The 24,302-nt window shown below is 36.8% G+C and overlaps 4 protein-coding genes and 1 long non-coding RNA gene across 9 annotated transcripts; 2 read left to right on the forward strand and 3 right to left on the reverse strand.

Moving 5' to 3' along the window:
* The first annotated feature begins 32 nt into the window (after nt 1-32).
* LOC111322247 (uncharacterized) lies at nt 33-3,842 on the forward strand. Its single transcript, XM_022925321.2, has 2 exons — nt 33-871; nt 1,710-3,842. Exon 2 carries the CDS (start codon nt 1,710-1,712, stop codon nt 3,474-3,476), a length of 1,767 nt encoding a protein of 588 aa, XP_022781056.2. The 5' UTR covers nt 33-871; the 3' UTR covers nt 3,477-3,842.
* On the reverse strand, nt 3,529-8,043 carry LOC111322248 (transmembrane protein 42). 5 transcript variants are annotated; one of them, XR_015998331.1, is made up of 4 exons: nt 7,768-8,037; nt 7,090-7,236; nt 5,478-5,579; nt 3,529-4,526 (listed from the first exon to the last, which is right to left on the reverse strand). XR_015998331.1 is itself a non-coding variant. In XM_022925324.2 (3 exons), exons 1-3 carry the CDS (start codon nt 8,035-8,037, stop codon nt 4,484-4,486), a joined length of 510 nt encoding a protein of 169 aa, XP_022781059.2. In that variant the 5' UTR covers nt 8,038-8,043; the 3' UTR covers nt 3,529-4,483. The 5 variants fall into 5 exon arrangements, 3 of the variants coding, with proteins under 3 accessions (XP_022781059.2, XP_088607926.1, XP_022781057.2); XR_015998330.1 differs by lacking the exon at nt 3,529-4,526 and adding an exon at nt 4,590-4,627; XM_022925324.2 differs by lacking the exon at nt 5,478-5,579 and having other exon boundaries at nt 3,529-4,627; nt 7,819-8,043.
* On the forward strand, nt 7,231-8,365 carry LOC148734419 (uncharacterized). The gene is made up of 2 exons (XR_015998332.1): nt 7,231-7,441; nt 7,779-8,365. It is a non-coding gene; the product is annotated as an uncharacterized LOC148734419 (long non-coding RNA).
* A 630-nt stretch (nt 8,366-8,995) lies between these two features.
* On the reverse strand, nt 8,996-15,965 carry LOC111322253 (ER membrane protein complex subunit 8). The gene is made up of 6 exons (XM_022925329.2): nt 15,655-15,965; nt 14,414-14,490; nt 13,341-13,410; nt 12,924-12,971; nt 11,920-11,966; nt 8,996-10,653 (listed from the first exon to the last, which is right to left on the reverse strand). Exons 1-6 carry the CDS (start codon nt 15,847-15,849, stop codon nt 10,491-10,493), a joined length of 600 nt encoding a protein of 199 aa, XP_022781064.2. The 5' UTR covers nt 15,850-15,965; the 3' UTR covers nt 8,996-10,490.
* Nucleotides 15,966-17,152: 1,187 nt separating this feature from the next.
* On the reverse strand, nt 17,153-23,475 carry LOC111322231 (ras-related protein Rab-2). Its single transcript, XM_022925305.2, has 9 exons — nt 23,318-23,475; nt 23,066-23,137; nt 22,842-22,909; nt 21,378-21,460; nt 20,620-20,712; nt 20,263-20,299; nt 19,985-20,059; nt 19,142-19,210; nt 17,153-18,481 (listed from the first exon to the last, which is right to left on the reverse strand). Exons 1-9 carry the CDS (start codon nt 23,361-23,363, stop codon nt 18,386-18,388), a joined length of 639 nt encoding a protein of 212 aa, XP_022781040.1. The 5' UTR covers nt 23,364-23,475; the 3' UTR covers nt 17,153-18,385.
* Between the last annotated feature and the right edge of the window lie 827 nt (nt 23,476-24,302).

Genomic DNA, 24,302 nt, shown 5'->3' on the forward strand with positions numbered 1-24,302 from the left:
ATTCTTCTACTTCATTTAAATAGAAAATCTGCAATATCAAATGCGAAAAACTGAAAAAGGCCTTCAAATACAAGTATACTTTGTGGTGATACGTTTCTTTGCCCAAATTAATGTCAAAACTAAAGTTTTGTATAGGCACTAGGAGGGAGGGGTAGGATAAATAGAACGTTGACGGACAGGGTTGAATGATGTAATGCTACGTCAGAGGGTATGTGGTCAACATCGCGGGCTCAAGTGTTCTACGTCTAAAATTTAGCGGAAAATGATAAGGGCTGAGGGCTGACATTTAAAACCGAGGCATTTTTTTTTTGTCAAAGGCATTTCCCTATTTCCAGAGTTTTTAATGTGAAAATTTATTTTCGAAAATTTTTAGGGGGTATACTAAGTTTTTGGAGGTTGTTCTGTAAAAGAAAAGCGGCAAGGAAAATGACTTCTCGAAGGAACAAAATAGGAAATCAACCTTGCTGACAACTCAAATGCCATTTTCCCCGGCAAAACCTAACGCATGCGCATACGTTATTCAGTTCTGTCGGTTGACGTTGATTTCAAATCACGCTCGGCCAAGTCTTGCCTCATCAGCTGTTTCGCCAATATATGCATCTTTACACATGGAAAAACACATGCAAGAATGCTCACATTTCGTGAAGAGTGAAGCCCGCAAGAAGCTAAACGGGATTGTGAATTGATCACGGAAATTTTTAAGTACAGTGGACAAACAAGGAAATTTTCTGACCTCGGTTCATTTTATCTGTATAAATCTGGGGTGCAGAAGACATCGATTAAGTCGAAGATCTTTCCGAGTACGGAGGCCTTTGATGGTTTAGGCTCCCACGTCTGAAGATACAGTTGTTGAATTGTGAATAAGTGCAAGGTAAGCGCATTTAAAGAAATATAGTGTATGACATACTACTAGGTAAGAAACTTAGGTTAATAGCTTCACATGGAGTTGTAGCTTAAGTTAAAAATTTCCAAGGTTGTCGCTTTAAATCAGGTTTTTAAGTCGCAACCGTCACATAACCAGTCATCTTGTTATTTCAGTCATCGAAGTAGGTAAACAGAGTTACTTGACGTTCGCAGGCGGTGCAATACCGCTGCAAAAAAATTCTGAAATTTTATCGCAGTTTAGTCCTGTGGACTCAAAACAATGGAGTTCTATTGCGACAGTTAAGCTGAGCAAGATTATCAATTTGTTTGCAAATAGTGGTGGGCAAGCACTTATGTAGTGTTAGAGTATGTCGATCAGACTTAAATATTTTCTTATCCTCGACTGTACATAAAGAAAACTTGAATGTAAGCAGACTCTTCCTGGAAACCGTCAATACATTTCTGAGAAAGCTGTCCGCCGCGCTGGAGTTTCTAATCATTTTTCAGAAAGACATTGTAAAAAATCAACGCTTTTCATCGATAATTTGAGTTAAGCGAAGGAAGATGTGTCAGTTACATCTACACTGACTGATTTGAAACCCTTCGTTGCTTATAACGGTCAAACGATGGAAGCAGCGAGGTGGAAATTTCGCTTCCGGGAAAACAACCTCCCGTGACAACGCGTTCGTTGTCATCAGTATTGCGTGACACGCTGAAATACCGAGATAAGTGGTCACGAGTAGAGCCCTTGCGTCTCCATTTTTGAGCAAAAACGTGACCTACGCAGAGGGTAACTCGTCCTACACATGTAAAATTGAATATTTTGATGTTTTTTTTTTTTCCAGATGACTAACGAAAAAAGCGAAGAAGACGATCCGTGGAAGATTCATTTCTCATTTACGGGATCCACTACGAGTGTTCTCCAAAGAAATAACGGAAATCCTTCGAATATTTACTTCTCCTCATTTGAGGAAAGCCAGCCAACTTTTTACATTTACATTTTGAAACAAATATTCCTCTGGAAAGACATCGAAAGTTTGCGACGCATTGTGTTGGATCCGGAAGAAATTAATACAATAATAAAACAGAAGGGAACAGCTCTGAAAAGTCTTCATGAATATGATGAGCTTGAAGAAGTCCATTTATTAAGAGAAATTGACAAAATCCCAGATGTGAAATGTGATGTTATCGACGGAAAATGTTTTACATTGGAGCTTCGAATAACAGATGAATTTGACCCGGACCATAATTTGAGGCGCCTGTTGAGTGATTTGCGGACTTACTGCAAAACTTTAACTAAAAATATCACCCGGCAGTGCGAAAGTGAACAAGTGCAATCAACACCAGAAACGAAAATGAAATCAAGGAAACGTTCAAATGGGATAACTCTGAAAATGAGACCAATAACTTCTTATTTTCCAAAAGAGCCCTGGAGAACTGAGGAAAAGCAAAAGGCTAACAATGATCAACAAGGGAAAGGAAAGTGCTCTATTCAGATAGATGACGACTCTGACTTTTCACCCCCCGTGGAAAATGAACTTCGGGCAATTAATGTCCACGATGGAGAACAATATTCGATAATAAAAGATTTGTTCTCTATAGAAACTGACCGCTACTATGAAGATGAAAGCTGTGTTGTTGAGAAAACAGGGACAACCAGGGTGGCAACGGAAGTGGCGGATGCAGGTGATATGGATGTTTGTGTGACACAAGGCTTTCACGCCGAATGGGTCACGCAGTCATTTGTATCCAAAAGAAAGAAACTGAGAAAGAGCTCTATGAGTAATAAACTGAATTGTAGCAAGGGTGGTAAAAATGGAACTCTTGCTAGAGATGTTGCAACAGATGAAGTTACTGACACTGAAGAAAATCCAGATAGACATTATGCTGAGTTGGACATAGCTATTAGAGAGGAGATAAGAGATTGGTGTGGTGGGGAAACCTTCTTGACGCAAGAAAGTTTGCGAAAACTTGGAATGGTCACAGAACAGGATAACAGAATGAAGAACAAACCTGGTCACAAACAGTGTGAAAGGAGCAATCATCTTAATAACTCTAGTGATAATGATGATGATGATTTTGCAAATTTGAGTGACAAAAAGTCAAATGAGTCAAGACATACATGTGTCGTAATTCATGACGGTGATGAGGAATCTGGTAGTGATGAGAACAGTTATTCAATTGATTGCATAAAAAAATCAAGCAGGTTTAGAAAGAAATGTGTCCTCTCTAACAGCAAGGAATCAGATGGTGAGAAAAATTATCATCCACATAATAGCAAGAAACAATCAAGTAAAGTTAGATATAAACGTGTCAGAACCTATGATAGTGATGAGGTGTCTGATGGTGACATGAATGCTTTCTTCTGTACGAACAAACCTAAAAGATATAAACGCATCTTCACTCATGACAGTGATGAGGAATCTGGTTGTGACAAGAATGATTTTTCAATTGATTGCATCAAAAAATCAAGTAAATTTAGAAATAAATGTGTTCTCTCTGGCAGCAAGGAATCAGATGGTGGCAAAGATTGTCATACACCTAATAGCAAGAAACAATCAAGTAAGGTTAAATATAAACGTGTCAAAACTTATGATAGTGATGACGAGTGATAGTGACAAGAATGCATTTTCTTGCTTTTACAAAAAAAAAAAATGAGGTAAATTTAGGTACACATATCCCTACATTTATTAAATGAAAGCAATGAATCTGAAAGATTTATACTGTACATGTCTACACTTATGACAGTGAGCAGAAGTCTGATGGATATTTTAAGTTGAGCATCAGACAAAACAATTATTTGCAAAGATAGGTATTACAACAAGAAACATAAACAGGGGCGGTTACAAAAATGTTGGATCTGGGTTATAAAATTGTTCGGAATCAGAAAGGGAAATGTTAATAATTTAAATAAAAAGTGTGAAAGAAAGCAGTGCAAAGAGAAAAAGCACACTAATAAAAAAAGAACAACAACATAAGTTTTTTTTACATGTTGGACTTATCCTTTTGACACAACAGGTAGAAATGCTTTTTGAGAAGTTTGGACTGCTTCTCTTTTTGATGAAAAGAGACATCAGCTGTTTTTGTAATGAATGACCTGTGAGTGGTATGGAGAATTCAGGAACCCCCTTTGGAACCTTCCCCTTGGGGAGTTTGACAATGCACAAGGATGTGCAACACCTACCTTTAGACAACATTTATGATGTGTCCACAAAACTAACTAACAAACTTTCAAAAAGGGCAAACTTTTCCACATTGCCACTAACAGGTGGCCTATTCCTGGCCCATTAAAATACTCTGATAGCTAGTCATACGCCATAGTAGTGTAGTAAAAACAGAATTGAAGATGTAGTTTTTTTCCTTGTCTATAATCCAAACTTTTTCTTCAAAGTTCTCTTGTTTTCTTCATGACACAATGAAGCAATACTCCCAATTCCAGTTCAACTATAAAGGACCAAGAGTCACCATATAAAGTTCCATAAAATTTAAAATTTTAAAGTTTGTTTCTTGAAACATTATCCACATCTTGACGGACAATCCCCTTCATTCCACTAACCACAGCTGTGTGAGATAGTCAGTCTACTTTCACGAGTTAAAAAATTGCCTTTTCCAGCCCCGTTCACTCTTCCTTGTCGTGACCTTGATCTTCAGTTAAGGGTGCACTGTTAAAGTGAATCAGAATCAAGCCTGTGAGAATGAGAGATGTACCTAACCACCATCTCATGGACAGCGTCTCACCAAACAACAAGCAACCAAGTAGTGCCTGTAAGAGACAAACCCTGCATCAGTGTTTGGAGGCTCAAGGTTCAAATTATTGACTCCCACATTCCCTAGGTTTAGTCCAAGTGAAGCTGCATGACTTCAAATCCTAAACCGGTTAGTTAACCGCCTCCCGGTTAGCTCAATGGATAGAGCGCTGGACTGTTGTGCAGGAGGTCGAGGGAGTTCGAGCCCCGGCCGGACCAACACTCAAGGTCTTAAAATAATTGAGAAGAATATGCTACCTTTCTATAACATCAAGAAATGGTTAGTTATTCTAGTCTTCTCAGATAGGGACGAATAAATGGAGGTCCAGTCTCCTGCAGGGTTAGGGGTAGGAGACGTTAATTTCCCATGCACGAGATTACTGTGTGATGGATGTCCTCCCCTGGAGTGGGATGGGTGGGGTTGTTGGAGCTTAAACCTTGTAGGGGACCAATGTCCTATTGTTTCTGCTCCAGTACTTGGTACAAATCCTCAAATAAATAAATAAACACTTCTTCCAAACCAATAAAAATTATCCCCTGCCACATCACTCTTGCACAACACAACAAACAAACAAGACAGTGAATCAGTTTGGACATCTTAAATGAGGGCTCAAGGAGAGTCCTTCCCTCAGTCCTACCCTGAGTCCTCCCCTGAGTCCTCCCCTGAGTCCTCCCCCTAGTCTTCCCCTGAGTCCTCCCCTGAGTCCTCCCCTGAGTCTTCCCCTGAGTCCTTCCCTGAGTCCTCCCCTGAGTCCTCCCCTGAGTCTTCCCCTGAGTCCTCCCCTGAGTCCTCCCCTGGCTGGAGGGAACAATCAAATGAATGGAATACAATGATCATATGTCAACCAAATGTCAGTCAACAGCTACCTGAGCACAACATGTATAGGCCTGGGGCTAAATAAGTTATTCTCCTTGGAATATGAACCCTTGTACAGGCTGTGTTGGCAAATATTCATTCTTGAATCAAACCTGGAAAGTAACCATTCCATAACAGTTCTTCTTCACTCATCAATGAGAGTACATGTTTTATTCTTGTTGTTTTTGCAAGAAAATGAAATGCCAAGGAGTTTTCCTATACCTGCTGGGGAGGAATTTAGCAACAGATCATCTAGATTACAAAATGTGGCCAAAAAATGCTGGCATATAATTTTCAAGCCCACTACACACTTGATTCAAGTCATTGCCAAGAAGTTGCTTTATTAACTTTTTATTGCTTTTAGTTTGTTTCTACACTCATGTGTAGTTGCAGTTTCCCAACTATATTAGCAGTCTATCATAAAACATTTGGAGTTATGTAGGGATTACAGAGAGTTGCTTGCACTTTAACAATTCTCTCCAAAATAAGAGCCATTTAATAGCTTCTTGTAGGGTCCAGATTTTTATAGAAACCTAAAAGATCCAAGCTAGGGCCTTTCTACAAGGAGCTTCATGATCTCTGCAGAAATGTTGATGATTTTTAAAAGATCTTGACCATCTTTGAGACACTCCCAGTGTCTTGGTAATGCTGTGTAGACTCTTAGTATGTTTAAGATGATCAAAAGATGACAGTCCTTAACAATTTTAGTTAGGGTATACATTCACCTTTCTATACCAGTTTTAAAGGTTAATTAACAAAAAAGGGAATCAACAAGGCCTTCTCAGTATGGACATTATTTTTATTTGAAGAACTGGTTATAAAATAATGCATAATTATCATTTTATATGCTATATGTTGTTTTTAACCCTTTTACTCCCAGAAGTGATTAACATGTAACCTCTCCCTATAATATCCATACACTACCCAGCAGACAGGTAATGAGAATACTCAAAATTATCTGGTAAATGTTGTTACCATGAGCTAACACCAAATTCTCATAACTGATTTACAGGGAAACATGTGGCAGCTAGAGGGGAGAACTCACAATCATATTTTAGGAGTTAAAGGATTAATAAAATCCAAAAATTTAAAAAAAAAAAAAAAAAGATTAATACAAACAGCTGCAAGCTGGAGCACATTCCCTGGGGTCACAAACACAAAACTGTAAGGTAAGGTAAGTTAAACTTTATTTGATAAGTAGGTTGAGATTGTTTGGCAGCCAAAGGGCTGATGTGGACCTACTATACACAATCGAAATTTGACAAACACAAAAGATGTCAACAAAACAATAAAAGCTATGCACAGGGAGAAATCAATATATATATATATATGCAAAAAGCTGAGATTTACAAGAGCCTATATAATTGAAATAATAATATAATACCAGAAATTAAAATGCTTAAAAGTATATATGACCGATCCAATTACAGGAAACATAAAAAATTCCAGGTTTGTCAGCTTTGCTTGCAATGATCCTTAGCAGTGATTGGCACAATTGCTACGCATCATTGCTCATTTCCAAACATGTGATTGGTTCATTTTGTCCAAATGACTGTGGTAACAGGATTGGCAAAATTTAAAACAATCATTCAGCTCTTTTATGATGAAAAGACAAATACTTACAGTACAAATAAAATTTGAGGCTGTATTGGTAACTGTCGCTGTAGCTGAAGAAGAAGATGCTCTAAGAGACTTCACAAACAAGGTCCACATCAGTGCATTGAACAAGAAAACCAGAAGAAATGAAGAAGCTCGGGCAAGATTAACAACCTGAAAAATAGTTGGATATTTTTTCAGATGACACTGTTCGTATAATTTTGACAAGTAGCACCCATAATACTCTTAGAACCTTCTGGGCTTAACCCTTTACATCTAAACATCAGTATGCATAATCCCTATACTGTTCTCCATACATTCCTTATGTGCTGACAAGGAGAATTTGTTTAACAATCAAGGGCCTCTCAGTGTTTAGTTGGTGATTATTTCTTTAATCTTGTGACCTAACTGTTGGATCCAAGAGTGAAAGGAGAAACTAGATAATAATTATATTACTCATAGGGGCTAGATGGCTATATTTTGTACATGGCCAAATCTCTTGGTTTTTGGGGTTCAAAATGATTGAAATTTTTGCTGTAAACTATTTTTCGCGATTTCCATGTCGAGAAGCAGAATATATCCAAGGAAGGAAATGTCTCATTTACAACTCGTATTCCTTGGATCAAGGATGATCCGAAAACTTAAAACCCGCACAACCTGAAAGATACATTTAAACAAAATGCTAGGCTGAAGTTAAGTTAATACTTTTCTTTCAGCCACAAGTGTGCATTGTAAAACACGAGGACATAAGCCAACCGTTTGACAAGCAGATGTGATCGTGGAACCATTCACAGCGCTAACACCCAAATGTTGAAGTAAAAAATTGCACCAAAATTTTCTCTGAAGTTCTGGAGACATTGCTAGTTTGGCGCAAGTGGACGCCACAGCTGCGGAAAATCCAGCACAAACAGCAGAAACAAATCCTAACATCGCAAAAGATGATATTTCTGTAAGAAGTAGAAATCTACCAGGCATTTACTCTCCCACCGAGTAGGATTGGGTAAAAATGAAACCTCACCGAGAAAGAAACAGGGAGCTTGAAAGAGGATAGGATAACAATTACATTTTACTTTTACAGACTATTTTGATACTTCAAATTGTGACTCTATTTTAGCAATATTTGTTGTGAGACTGGTTGCTATGAATGAATTATAGCACTTCTGTTTATGCCTTCAACCTGAGGGGACAAAGGCAGAGGTCCAATAGAAACCCATTTCTTTGAAATAGGAGTTTCAAATGCTGATATATTGTTAAATTAACCTATTGTACAAATATAGTCTGAATTACAATTTAGAAAACACAATATGTCTTTGTGATGCAGGAGGCATCAGAAATGGTGATCCTCGTGGCTTTGCTAATCATTTAGACAGTTATATTACCAATATCGAGAATCAATTGAAATTCACCCGTTAGCCATCCCCTCTATGTGCTAATGTGCACGTATATTGTATGTATTGGACCTATAATAATGAATAGAAATCACAGACAACATATCTGTGCATGAAGAAGATATGATTTCTCCCCAGACAGTTTCCCAAGTCCATCAGAAATGGATGGCTACAAATTAAAGCAAACTGGAAAAAAAAGACAGATTTGAAATTATATGTCCACTAGCTTGCAAACGTTTTGCCACAGGATCTAACTGATGGTGTTCTGGTTACTCAGGGTCCCATACACTCCACATCAATTAAGTCAGTAGAGATAACTGATTGAGGGCAAATATCAACCCAATTTAAAATTCCAAAAATGTTCACCTCACAAAACACTCAAAGGTGATAACCTCATTCTCGCATCCCACCACATAAAATTACAATTCCTAAATCACTCATATAGGACAGGTATACTGGAAACCTTCAAAAAGGCCTTTATACTGCCCAAAAAGTGAGACTTCTAAAAAGTGAGACAAACTATGATGCACATTAGATATCAAAGATAGCAGAAAACTACTTTTTAATTCTTAATGTTTTACATCACTGTTACTACAATCGAAAGGGCCTAGTTATTGCAACCACATTACATATAAAGTTAAGGTGTTATGAAGGGTGGCTGAAATATATCACACAACACAAAGCATCCTTTGATATGCTTTCTTATCAGTTATCAACTATTGCTCAAAGATAATAATTTCTTTGCCTTAAATTGTGACAATGATTCTCCTATGGCTTAGGTCTGATTAAATTTCGACTGAATAGAAATTTGGAAACCAATAACCAGGGGCTTCATTGATGTTTTCGGCAGGAGGGCAACTGGTTTTCAGAGGCAGGCAAAACTCTTTGAACTGAACTTCTTTATAAGATAAACTTTACTCCAGACTGTCAAATCAGGTAGGCAAAACCGTCCTCACAACCGGTCAATTTGCCCGGTGCCTGGCCTTTAATGAAACCCCTGAATAACCAAATTGAATGAGGATATTAACCAAAGATACACAGATGAAACAAGAGATAGCTTTCCATTTAAATAGATCATGTCTTAATGATTATTCTATTCAAACAGAAGGATTGACACTGATGATGAATTTTTGACACACACACACACTCAAAAAACTTAACATTACATAGGCGTCCACAGGATAAAGCTGTACAAATTTCCAGTTCAATTAAATTCTTCATACATTAATTGCCTGATATGAATTCCAATGACTTTTGCAAAAGACACTGAAGTCCTCCAAAGTTCACCCTTCACCCATAGGGACCTCAAGTCTTTCACAACGTTACATTTCTTATGATATTATGATTTAAATTATTTCAATAGTCAAAAGAGACATAATACAGTATATATGCAATTAAGAACATTTCAAGGGCAAAGTTTCTGAAGAAACTGTGATGCTGTGTGACTGAGGAGTATGACAAGATAATTTGCGTTTAGAACCTAAGTTGATAATGTAAATTGGCCAATATAATGAGGCCCTGATAGGATAAATTCCGACAGGCAACATGGTGTTGAAACAGCAACATCAGGGAAATGAAAATGCGACTTTGAGCACGACACTGATGAAATTGCAACAGCGACATCAGAACCTTCTGAAATGGCAACATGACAAAGTTTGAAATTCAGATGGGTGACATCTATACCCCCTAACAGGGCCTCTATAATGAGTTTCTATAGCTGATGTTTGAGAGTTAGCCCTTTGTCAATGTGAAAGATGCTGAAATTCTTTTAGAAACACTTTATGGTGGCCAATTCACATTATCAACTCAGTTGATAAAACAAAATACCTTATACAACAGTGTATAAGCAATTGAGAATGTTTAAATTCAGCAGGGTTTGTACGTAAATGAAATTAAAATTTGGTTTTGAGAAATGTCATACAAAAAAAAAAAAAAAAAAAAAGAATTTATGCAGAATTATATATTACTGATAAAATAAGGAGACTTAAGTAACTCTTATTATTGAAATAATGAAATATCCATAAAACTAGGCAATAGAAATCAAGTTGTGAGTGATATTTCAACTAGTTTATTAATATCCTTGTTAAGCCAATCTTGAGTGATGTCGTCAAGGTGATTGTCAAAGTCTATGAGACTCTGATAAGTTTTTGCTTCTATAAGTTCAGTGGTAAGTCCCAGTGAATCCTCACCACCATCAAGTACTCTGCAATGAGACAAATTCAACACAGTGTCATTATAGTGGAGCTTGCAGCGAAGCCCCATAATTAAACAAAATGGTAGTAGCAACCCATCAAGCCGAAAAAATTTGGACTTGTGACTGTATGGGCGTCCGTATAGGGGGTATGCCAACGCAGGCATGCCAATGCCACGGTTTTGTGCACTGGGCTCTGAGTCGGACGACCAGGGTTTGAATCCTGGCTGGGGCAAGGCATTTTTTTTTGTTTTTCTTTTTAATAAATTTATTTAAAGCATTTTCTTACGTTTACAAACAAAATAGAAATTAAGAAAACAAATAGGAAAATAATAAAAAAAGAGAAAAAGACATACACTCTTATATAGTACAAATAGAAGAATACTAAGCTAAAGTACACACACAAAGCTATTACAGCAAAACAGTTACCCAGTACATAAGGCAAGGTGTTGTGCCCTTGAGATGTGTGGGAAAAAAAAATGTGAGCTCCGCTTTTAGGCTTGACTAAATCTATATATTAAGGTAATAACTCTCAAACCACTGACATCGTGTACAACAGTTAAGTACAGAATGTTAGGTTTAGGAAGTATTGACCTTTATTACACTGTTGCTTTAAAGCTAGCAGCCTTTCAATCATTTTTTTTTTCGGAGGACATTTGAAGTTGATACATTTAGGAAAAATATGAAAATGAAGATCATGGTGTTATTAATAAGAAGCATTCTTGTGATCACTGCAGAGTACATTTGAATCTGAGTTTTAGTTCTGAATATCAGTATTCAGAAGGACCAGTTTTAGTTTGGGTTACATCCAATGGCCAGTACACTGGACTCCAAATGAAAAGTTTGTATTTTCTCCTGGTTATGGTCATTGTGTTGCTTTGGGAGACACTTTATTTTCATAGTGCCTCTCTGCATTCATAAGTGTAAATCATTTATGGTGATCTGCTAGGGGACTGGACAGAACTGAGCAACTTGTGACTAGACAAAATTTGGTAACCTGTGATGGACTATTGTTGGAAACAGAAGGACCATTATCTCAGGAAACAAATAAGAAAGGAGCATAGAGGAAAATTAATTACAGTATCTGAAAGGCTTATTTGGCTGGGCTCAGCTATAGGGAACTGGGAGCCTATTTAGTCATGTTTCCCTACCAATTAGCATAATGTTACAGCAGTAACCTCTGCAATAGACTTATTGCCTTTAAACTTCCTGAAATCACAAGAGAAAGGGACTCTAATAATATAGTGAAAACAGCCAATTGAGTTGACTGATACTTACAAATCTTTGTCACTTTGTTTCCATTTATTGTCTTGGACCACATAACACTGCAGAGTGAAACAAAAAGAAAAAATAGTTTGGACACAAATCCCTGTGAACAAAAAGCAGAACATAGGGAACCAATAAAAATTTTCCTCACTCCCAAAATGTGTTTTTTGTAGCTCAATCAAGAGTAACACCAAAGTAGCATCCTGAAGATATTGTTTCAAGTCTGAATTCCTTTGCCATACTTTGCTTTTACTGATAGTGCAAGTTTGTTTTGCCTGCATAGATCAATCCATGCTGGTGGTTAGCAGATTCTACATGAACCATGCTATTGGTAACAACTTGAATGAGTGATTTGCTATGTTATACCAACAAGAAATAATATAATTCAACTAACATCAAACACAAATTTTAAAATTTCCTAAAAAAGGTTGTGCTTGTTCAAGGAATTCTGTAAATGTGGCAAAATTTACATAGGCGAGACTGGAAGGCCAATGCAAGACAGAATAAAAGAACACAACCGAGACATCTGACTAGCCCATACCCAGACCTTCCCCATTTCAGAGCATGCCCACAAAACCAGACACTGACCGCTTTGGAATGAGGTTTAATTTATTGATTGCGATCCTCACTGGTACACTCACAGAGTTCAAAGAGACTTTTCACATATTAAGACTTCACCCTAACAATATCAACAGGGACAGTGGAATAGAAATTCCTGAAGCATGGATGCCCATGATAAAACAACAACAACAGGAGAGTCACACCTATGTGGACTGCCAAGGGAAAAACTCACTAACATCGAGGATCAAAACACGCCAATCACAGCTGTGGAATACCAACCAATCACAGCTGAGCATCCTGCTTTATAAGAAGACCCGAAGCCAGTCAACCTTATTGCCTGATGTAAACTAGCAGTATGCAGTAGAAATGTTGCAATTCACATCATAAGTGACCACATCTTGAGACAAACAATAATACTTTATTATTAAATTCTAAAATATATGGAATATCTTTACCTTACAAGCTATTTCATCACATGGTACTAACAGCTTTGTATTATCTACCTGTAAAATACAGAGAGAATTCAAACTTTCAGTGATTATAACAAACATTTTCTGACTCAAGAGTTCATTTTATTGAATAAATGTGTAACAAAAACAAATCAGTTGAACATAATAAAGAGGCAGCATGGCTGAGTGATTAGAGTAATGGCCTTGTAATCTCACAGCCCTTGGTTGAAGCTCCCAACCCCACTACTTGCTTGATTTGCTCGTGGTTGGCTCAAGTTTAACTCCTTAACTGCACTTTGTACAAACTTGTAGCTAACTGGTCTGCCTTTTTACAGTTTGGATTTTTAAACACTGTGTTTGGAAGAGTGGCCATTAAATATACATACATACACATACACACATACATGAAGAAACTCAACTTACCATTAGCATAAAACCATTGTTAAAGTGATCACATATTTTCTCTCCAATTTTGTAGCATATTGCATTAGGACTGGGAGAAGATAATGGTAAAACTTACAATTATTGTGTGAACTCTCAGGAACAATATGTATAAACAACAACAGAATATGCATGGCTATAGTTGGCAACAATTGCTCTGAAACTCAAAAATGATAGGGTATTTGAAGGCAAAACTGGAATAAGTGTAATCTAGGGTATAGAAAGAGGACTTGTATTTCCTTTTCATCCTCCAATATGAGATAATAAGTGTAGCTCCCATTGCGGACCTATGTTTACGTAAACATCCGGGCAATCGCCCATTGCGGACCTATGTTTACGTAAACATCCGGGCAATCGCCCATGTACTTTGAAAGGGAAAATCCTTGCGTTCACTTCAAAAAATGTTTTGTTGCCGTGTATTGTCATTGTTTGTAAACCCTAAGCTCAAACAGTCGGTGAGTTTTCATTTCAGTTGTTTATGTTGTAATTTCGTTTGTTTTAAGCATGTTTTCTGTTTGCAGAAAACCTCTCCTTTACTGGTTAGTCGAGTTTTCGACTCAAGCAAGTGTTTCTGTGAAATAAACAACAATAAGAATACCTTTTTTTTCACTCATTGTGGTCATCTCCATAAAGTTTTTTAAATCTCATTTCCTGAGTGACTAACTTTTATGGAAAGGCAAAAAAGATTCTTCATAAACTGTCTCACAATTTTTGCAAATAGAGTTGTTTTGAAAAAGGAGTTGGCTTGGAAAAAATTCTCACCTGTATAAAAACCTCTTCACCCCTACCCCACCCACCCTCTCTGTCAATGTTCTTTCTGTTTTTTTTTTTGTTTTTTTTGTTTGCACTTTGGTGAGGAGGAAAGCAATGAGAGTAAAAAAATTGTTATGGGGATTGCTTGATCACTGAAGCTCCAAATCTATTGTTTGACTGATTCTATCTCACCCGAACACTTCTGACAAAGCTGATCCTCAAAGTATGTACAAGTTGACAACCCTTTTCAAATGTGAAACCTATGACAATTTGAAATGTTTACAGGTAGATTTGTAACTCACCTGTTGTCATTAATATGTTCATTAGCTTGATAATAACCAACTATCTGTAAGCCATTCTCTTTACAGTGAATATCAACCTGTACAAGAGAAACAAGGATGATAAGATTTAGGGTTCTTGCACTTTTTCAAGAACCCAATTCAAGGACTTTCAAGGACTTTCTAAGTCATTTTCAAGGACCTTGGCTCTCAAATTCAAGGACCTTTTGAAATAAATAGGAGCTAATAGGACCAGCCGAGAAGTCTGACAAGTGTGACTTCAAGCATGTATATCAGAGTGATCACATGGCGTAGTGGTGAAAGTGCTCGCCTTCCACCAATGTGTCCCGGGTTTGATTCCCGGACCCAGCATCATAAGTGGATTGAGTTTGTTGGTTCTCTACTCTGCTCCAAGAGGTGTTTCTCTGGGTACTCCAGTTTTCCCCTCTCCTCAAAAACCATCATCATTTGAATTTATTTAATTTAGAGTTTATTTGGATTTACACAAGACCCCACAAGCTGTTCAGCTTTAAACATTGTTGTGTCTAAATAAAGGTGTTATTATTATTATTATTATTATTATTATTATTATCATTATTATCAAATGCTAGGCAACCCAGATTATTTTCAAAGCACTAATCAGGTATAAAATATAACAATCACATGTCCAACATCATAATTGAAAGTGGGATTTGTAAGGAAAACTTTTTTTCGTGATTTGTGTTAGAAACTTATACTTTCAACGCTCAAAACAAAAGAAAACTTAGACTTTGATTCATCTGCTCTTTTTTTCATAAACTTTTCAAACACATTCAAATTGAAAACTTCGACTTTGATTCATCTGCACTTTTTTTCATGGACTTTTGAAACAAATATCAAATTGTTCACATCTACCACACCAATACCAACTAAAGTGTTTTCGAGAAAAAAGGTCATTTTCCTAACAGATAAACATCGTTCTGATCCAAAATTAATTTTAAAATGTAAGAGTTTAAAAAGTTAAGTTCGATTTCTGCTGGAAAACCCAGAATGTAGATTGAACTGGTTTACAGTGAATCACAGTTCTCCCGTGTGTTCATCACCTGCAATTAATCGTTAATCCAAACTTCGACCAGAAAAGTCAAAAGCTTGCAGTTTGCGAGAATGAAAAATTAAGTTCAGGTGCACATCAACTTGGCACCATGAACTCGGGGCACACGAACAACTTACAATCTGATAAACTGACTGCAAAACACCTTTAGAATATAAAACGAACTTCTGCTTACCCTTGCCAGGGCCACTTCTAGCATAGGTGCCAATCCAAGGGCAATATGAAACAAAGGAATAGCATCTAAGGCGTAAATTTCACCATCTTTGAGATTTTCCTTGCCTACAAGAACTCCGTTGACGGCTTTGTGTGGGTATTTAGAGGTGTGTAAGAGGATTTTGGCGTATGCTTGTGGTGATACTTGAATCTTCATTTTTCTAATGGTGATCTTATGGCCTCAAAATCATGTCACAGTTCACAAACTATTCCTCTGCGATTAGCCGCCATGATGATTTAGGAGTGCGTGGTCCTTAGTAACCGCGTCGCTGTCCATCTTGGTCCCAGGTCTTCCCTTATACTAGAAAGAGTTTTTATCTTATATTATAGTAACTTTCATTTAGTGACAAAGAATAATGATAAAAATAAAAAATAGGTACTAAATGAGGGACTAACGTACGGACTCGAGTTATGGGAAACAGATGGATGAGTAGAGAAGTAAAATGGGGAGAAAATTAAATGGAAAAGTTTGGATAGGACCATTTCTCACTGGTATTATCTAATTCTTGGTACATAGTTAAGAGATTTTATCATTTAAGGGGCAAAATTACTGAATTGTGATTGGTCAAGACAGAGGGCATTTTTTTCTTAAATTTTGTAATTGCCCCGGGCAAAATTACTTGAAAATGATTGGCTGAAAATTGCTTAGCAACGGCTGCCAAGGTAAAGAAATTTCTGTTTGTTTTGTAACAATGGCGTCCCGTTTTGTGCGAGATCAGTAAGAAAACATTTTGCCCCTTATATTATAAACAAGTAATCACATGGTTCCTCGTAAAATTAAGGATTAATATCACTTGTGTTTTCGGAAGTTGCAGAAATTGACCTCGTCGCTGCGCTACTTGGGCAATTTCAGCAACTTCCAAAAACACGTGTAATATTAATCCTTAATTTTACTTGGCCCCATGCGATTACCTATACAAATTTCTATCGTTACAGGAAGTGCAATGATGAAGACATTTTCAGCTTGTACATCGAGCTATGCGGTTTAATTAACCCTTTAACTCCTGAGTGACCAACACAGAATTTCTCCTTACATTATCGTAGTACAACTGTCTAAAGTGTCTGATGAAGGTGTTACCCACATACTTTCCAATGTTATGTGCTCTAAATAGTTGTCAATGCTCATAATTAGGTATGCTAATGTAGACTATATTTAAGACTTGTACTGCAGTTTGAATTAGAATGTACTTTGCTCATAATTTTTGAGTAAACATTGAAGTTTTGTTGGATACTACAATTATCAATACAATAATAAGCAGCCAAGTGATAAGAATAAAGAAAAATGTCAATTAGGGTATGATAAGTCACTCAAATACCAAATTCTCCAAACTCCCAACATAAGAACTGTATGACAGACAGTAAGGAGAGTTACCACTGAGATCTTGCGAAAGGGTTAACCTTAGCACAGCTCAAACTCGCAAGTACCAACAAGTCAAACAAAGTGAATAGTGCTGTTTAACTTGGTTATAGACATTCTTTATTGTAGATACAACACAACATTAATATGTTCCTGGACAATCTTATTGCAATAGAGGAAGACGTAAACTTAAATGTAATGGCAAAAAAAATTGCCTCATTCTGAACTTAGACACTACTGTATATAGGAACCTTGACTTAATTCTGGAATAAAACAAATTGCCACCCATTAGATAGGTTACTTGATGACATGTGAGTTTCTTTACTCGACATTGTTGTCCATTCCTCTTCAGTATAATACACTAGGTTGATATTCAAAATTTAAAGAAGGAAACAATTCTTTAGTTGACAAATACATTCTTGTAGAAAATGAACTACAACAAGGAAGATGATATAAACTGATAAGAATGGACAGGAATTTCAAAAATAACAACAGTGCATTTAGTAAATGTCTCTTGCATATTAATATCAAACAGCTACCCCTCATTTTCACCAGCAGAACTTTCCATAATGTTCCATTACCAGCCTCTTGTTACTTGTTTTTTTGAAAAAGTGCAACAAGAAAAAAAGTTATCATTCTTAGTATGAATTCTCTAAACTTCCCTTCAGGTAGATTGTGCCATGAGAATTAACTAACTGATCTGATTACATACAATAAAAAATTCTGGAAATCAATACATGCTGAAATTTCAAACTAAAAATGTGCAAGAACTATGTGTAATTTTATGACTAATATTACGAACCGTTGCTCAATCGAGTCATTGAACAATAACTCTCATTTTGAAAAGAGATTTGAAAGGATATATTTAAGAGGAAAATCAAGAGAAGAAAACTAAAGAGGAGTGTCCTAACCTATGCTGATTGAGATTTTCAACTTCCCTCAAATGGAAAGCATGCTAAACCTTTCAAAATAATTCCAGTTTCCTCCCCCAATACAATTGCAAGAAATTCTCCCCCAAGGGTGGATGAGCACACCAAACAAAGATTAAACAAGAAGCTGGTAACAGAAATGATGTTTATGGAAGGCCAAACAGGTATAATTAAGAAATCCACCCAACTGCCTCTACAACTCTCCACCCTGCCTTACAAAAATTCCAAAGTTAACCATTCCACAACATTATTGGTGTCAGCCCTCTACTAGCAGTTGTACTCACTATCAATCAAGTTTACTCCTCTCCTTGAAACTGAAACAAGAGATTCAGTTTGAAAGGTTTTGTTTAAGATCCATAGTGAAAATAAATTGGATAAGTTTATTCAGAGACTTGTGTAACACTTCTTTAGCAGCAGCCACCACTGTCTTGGGATCGGCCACCTCCCAAAGGCACAGAGGGATTTGATGGTGAATGCTGAGGGCCAATCTTGATGCCATTTGCCTAAGAGATAAAAAAGGTCTTTGTTAGAGCCACCTATTACACTATACTAGAACTTGTTCTGGTATCATTAGCAAGCATTAACAAGGAGATTTACTTCTCCAACAACATGGATGCAAATCAATCACAGGAAAAAAACTGCATAGTAATTTATGCCCCTGACAGCTTGCCAGCCCCTATTTAGACTGACGGGAGGAGAATGTCACTGGGGGAGTCAAATATCAACACAATAACAACAAAATGACCCCACCAAGGCTTGACCCAGGCAGGACCTTTGGTCCTAAATCCAGGACACTGAATGGTTCTCTCAAGTGCCGTGAAAGTGCATTCCGTAAAAAAGAGGATTTTTTAGCCTACTGCTCAATTCAGCTTTCCGAGTTCCATGTTCTTCAGAAGAACAACTATTTCCACTTGTACTGTCTCCTACCGTCTATAACTAAAGATGATCACAAGGCATTTTTAAGTTTTGCAGTACTGCTGGTCCCTATGCATGAGAAGCCACTCCATCACAGGTAACCTTCCCATACCCACCCACCCACCCACTCACTCCTTCAACATTTTTTCAGGTTGTGCTTTATCCCCTGGACTATCACTTACACTGTGCACATTTCAATATATTATTTGTCAAGTGCTAACCAAAGCTGAATTCCAAGGAATATTCACCTCATTGTTGATATCAAAAACACCCTCTTGGATTTTTTGGTAGATTTCCTTAGCTGTGTTGATGAAAGCCTAAAAGATAAATTGACAGATAACAGTTATACATACCTGTACCACTTTCCTCATTACATTGATCACTGCAACTTAGACAAATTATTTGGTGCAGAGTTTAATTAAGGGTTATAGAACAGTTGTCTCAGTCCAGTTTTCTGAAAACATTTTCCTTATGGATAACAGTGTTGAAACATCAGACTACCAAATGTGCAATCTCCAAGAAATCTATATGTAAAATTTGTTTTAAGACAACTCAATTCAGAACAAAAATCTGGAAAAGGTTATTGCACTACCATTCCCCAATGCAGTGTTGGACACTGCTGTGCAGACACAGACTTATGCCACAAACACTTGTTCACTCAATATTATATGCAGGGGTATTTAAAAGGCAGATTTCATAAACTGCAAAACTTTCCCAACCCTGAGTGAGACCAAAGTTGTAATTGGAAGGATAAAACTCAACATCTTCAATGGCTAGGGGGTTGGGTAAAAAAGGAGGGGAGGGGCGGGGGGCAGCAAAGGTCACTGACGATCACACAAGAAATATTAAGTTTTTCTCGTCAACAGTCTACTGAATTCATCTTGACATAAGTGTAAGAAATGTACACCTTTTCCAAAACCCAGTGACCTTCTACTAATAAACTATATAAATAATCCACAATAACAAGTTGACATGTGACTCTCACTACACATCCTAACACCTGAGTAAGTACATGTCAACAGTCTGAGAGCAAGAAAAACAAACACAATCGCAGGATTTGGCTGTCACTTATAACTTATCAGTGATCTCACCTCTTCTACATTTGCTGCAGTCTTTGCAGAGGTCTCCATGAAAATGAGGCCATGCTCCCGAGCAAACGCTTCACCCTGAAGGAAAAGAGATTCAAGATTAAGTTTCCTTTGAAGTTCTTTCTTCTTGCAATCAAAAATTACTTGAAAAGTGTACAAGTAGAAGAAAATATTGAAAATATTTGGATTTAGCAGGGACATTATAATCAGCGATGCACTGCTACTTAGACTACAGTTTTGTTTCAACAGATCATTACAAGCTTAAACTTTTTCAAGTTTACCTCTTCTTTTCTGACATCTCGGCGAGCTTCAAGATCACTGTGGAAGAAAAGATACATTCTAGTGGCTACAACTGATAACAGCAATCTTAAGGAATAATATCTATCCATTAGTCTTTTACACTGTCCACCATATTAACTATTATTTGTCTTAAAATAATAATTATACTTCACCATTTGTTTTATAACATGCAAGATGACAATCACAACCATACCAACCACCAACAAAAGGTCTTGAAGCTAGTTTAGGTGACAGTAATTCACTAAAATAATAGTAATTTATGAAGTAAGTAGTTTAAACCCTAGTGTTAATTAAGTATTTTTCCTAGATTCAGCACTATGTCATTCTAAAGACTTTACCTCTTGTTTCCAATCAACATGATCACCATGTTTGAACTTGAATGTTGCCGAGCATCTTCCAGCCATGTTGTCAGATGATTAAATGTATCCCTCCTGTGGAAACCAAGAGACAAGAACATAGTTTCTTTATACAAACTTAAAATATTTTACAGATTTTTCTTTAATTAACTTGCTTGTCAAAAGGTGAACAAATGGTGAAAACAAAAGCATAAATTCAAGTCACAAACATCCAATGAATGTGTTCCAACTTATTTTTTGGCAACAACAGATACTTATAAAATATCTATATTTCACAGAAAAACATGCTTGAAAATATTTGGATTTAGCAGGAACATTATAATCAGCAATGCATTGCTACTTAGACTACGGTTTTGTTTCAACAGATCATTACAAGCTTGAACATGCTAATACAATGGCTAAAAAATCATTGATGATACATTTTTCAGTAATGAGTCATCAATGTCTTCAACTATAACAGCAGATTATTTTGTGGACTCAATTAAGAAAGTAAATTGTAGGATTGGTAATGACCACATGCTGTTATCTCAATGTTCTCATATTTCCTACGCAAGTTATCTGGCAACATCACTAAAGGTGTACACATGTATTGCATGTGTGGAAAGTGCATTTGCAAAAAAAGAAACAATTTTTTCCTTTCCCAAAAGTACTGCTTCTTAAGTCCCAGTTTGAGTGAGAAGTAGAATTAGATGGAATTTTTTCCACAACTGATGAAAATTCTGGCTTGGAAGGTAACTAACCGTGTGATGTCGTAGACTAACAAAGCCCCTGCTGCTCCCCTATAGTATGAACGTGTGATAGACCTGAAAGATTCTTGACCAGCCTGTGTAAAGAAAACAAATTTTTAATAATAGAATCACATTTAAAAAAAATCATGTAGTCTGTGCTTAGCAAGCACTGGGACTGGCAATTTCAAAAAGATGGGAAAATGCAATGGCAGAAAAAGAAAATAAGAAAAAGCATGATCAGAATTTACAAACAATCTAGTATACATTTATCTTCTGAAAATTAACATTTACAGATTCACCCTTTATATCTGGGGCTTGACACTAATGGTAGCCCACTAGCCACAGACTAGTAGAAATTCAGTTTTGGCTAGTGGTTTTCGATTTCCACTAGCCAGTTTGGCTAGTAAACAAACTGAAATTGTCGTAACATCTAAGATGTAACTAGCCACTTGGCTAGTAAGTTGAAAAGTTAGTGTCGAGCCCTGATATCCACTCAAAATATTTCCCGATTACAATTAAGGACACTACTTCTACATATATATGCATGCACTTGGAAGGACAATGCCAAATTGTTAAATCACCTTCACCTATACATTTCAAAATCACATCAAAGCTGGCCTACAATAACCATGATCAAAAATTTCCTTTCTGGCCCTTTTCCATGATCAGCTATAGTACTTACTGTATTAAGTCCAATTACTCACAATTTTATTCAAGTTCTTACAATGCTAGATGGATCATGATTCAAACTAGATGACATGGGAAAAATGATGCAAAACTGTATAGCTAAATGTATAGTTGTAAACATAAGAACATTTGATTTTTAATTCTAACAATATAAATTCAGATTCAGGAAACATGACATCCACTGCAAACACTTCTAATAAATTTACACTGAAACCCAGATTATTGCCTCTTGATTACAATGACTAAAAACCATTTATGACAAAACAGTTTTATATCTATAATTTGATTTAATTTCTTGCTATTTCCTGACTTTCCTTTTCAACAGTAAAACCACTGAAATATTGAACTTCGAGGAATTATTTCCTTTTTGTTGGTGAACTAAAACAATAACTAGTCAAAAACAGCTTTCGTATTTTTTCTAAAAACTACATGGAGTCGGACATTTTCAGAGCCTAAATGACAGGAAGAGCCTAAAAGAAAGATGTCAAAAGATCACTTTCCAAACAAAAAAAATAAATGCGATTGCTCCTGGCCAATTCACGAAAGTTCTTTGCACGTTCTTGAATACGAATTTGTTTGATCATGTGTGGCTTTCAATTCAAACCGAAAATTCCGTAGGGCCATAGCGCAGAAAAACATGGCTTTTATGATTATACAAAGAAAATTCCAAAGAACCTGTTTCATTTTTAATGTACTGATAAGGCCAGGGTTCTTAGAAATTTTCTTTGTGAGTTTACATGCTGTCAAGTACTATAATGGCGAACAGATTCAAATTTAATTTAAACTTACCGTATCCCAAATCTGCAATTTTATTTGTTTGCCATCGATGGTAATCATTCTAGCACCGAATTCAACACCTGACGGAAAAGAGAAATAACAGAATTCAATCATAAGCCGTCAAAAACACGAGAAAAGTAGAGCTTAAAAATAAAAGCTCGTGATCATTGAACTCCGACTGAACGCCGGGTACCGTAGCGCTTGGAAGTAGCGCCATATTTTCAAGGCAAACTTACCTATTGTGAGGTCGTGGACTGGTTGAAAACGTTTGTCCGTAAATTGCAGTAAAAGACATGATTTTCCAACCCCTGAATCACAGAAAATCGACAAAATCAGTCCAACACTATGAACAAATGATTTTGAAAACCACAACATTGGTCAATGGCGTCCATTTTTGATCTTTGAATTGAGCTACGAATATTAGCCCGTATTCTTGCGAAAATCACTGCACAAAGAAGAAAAAAAACATTCCGTCGTGTTTTGCTTACCCGTATCTCCTATAATAATGTACTTAAAAAGATATGCGTACGACATTTTAACGATTGAATCTCGAGTTTTGCTTTCTCTCTTATTCACCGTTTATGATGTCATTCCTTTTTGACTTATTCATAAGAGAAGTCAATACCCATGCGTGTGACGTCACCTGGCATGGCCACGTAGCATCCATCCGTCCAGTCCCTTATTTTCCTTGATCTAATACATCATGACTTGTGATTGGTAACCTTACGAAAATCGAGCCTAAATATTCCTCTGATAGAAATCATCAACCCATAAAGTTCAAGTGGACCCTAAGCTTTGATAATAATATCAAATCAAAGCCAAGATTAACTGTTTATTCAAGTTTTTGCGGCTACTTCCTCCCATGGAGGAATATATTGGATTTTAGACACTTGTGGCCAATTTATGAATTTTAGACACGAGTGGACGATTTTGCATCTTGGACGCCAGTGGCCAATTTTGCATTTTGGGCACTACTGGCCAATTTGGATTTTAGACACTAGTGGCCCATTTTTCATTTTGGAGACTAATGTGTTTTGCTATTTTAGCTACTAGTGGTCGATTTAGGATTTTGGATATCAGTGGCCGATTTGAGATTTTAGCCATAAGTGGCCGTCTTGGGATTTTGGCCCCTAGTGGCCGATTTTTTATTTTGCACATTAGTGGCCAATTTTATATTTTGGACACCAGTGGCCGATTTTTAGTCTCCCTCGCAGCCGATTTTAGTCTCGTCACGCAACGCTCCTCCCCACAAAGGAGGAGCGTTGCGTGACGAGACTGAAAACGGCTGCGAGGGAGACTACCGATTTTAGACTCAAGTTGCCGATTTTGCATTTTGGACACTAGTGGCCGATATTGGACACCAGTGACCGATTTTGCATTCTGGACATTAGTGGGCGATTTTGAGTTTTAATTTAACTGGCCGATTTTTGATTTTGGACACTAGTCACCGATTTTGGACTTAACTCTAGGCTG

This window comes from Stylophora pistillata, chromosome 3, assembly GCF_964205215.1.
Source record: "Stylophora pistillata chromosome 3, jaStyPist1.2, whole genome shotgun sequence".
Taxonomy (NCBI): Eukaryota; Metazoa; Cnidaria; class Anthozoa; order Scleractinia; family Pocilloporidae; genus Stylophora; species Stylophora pistillata.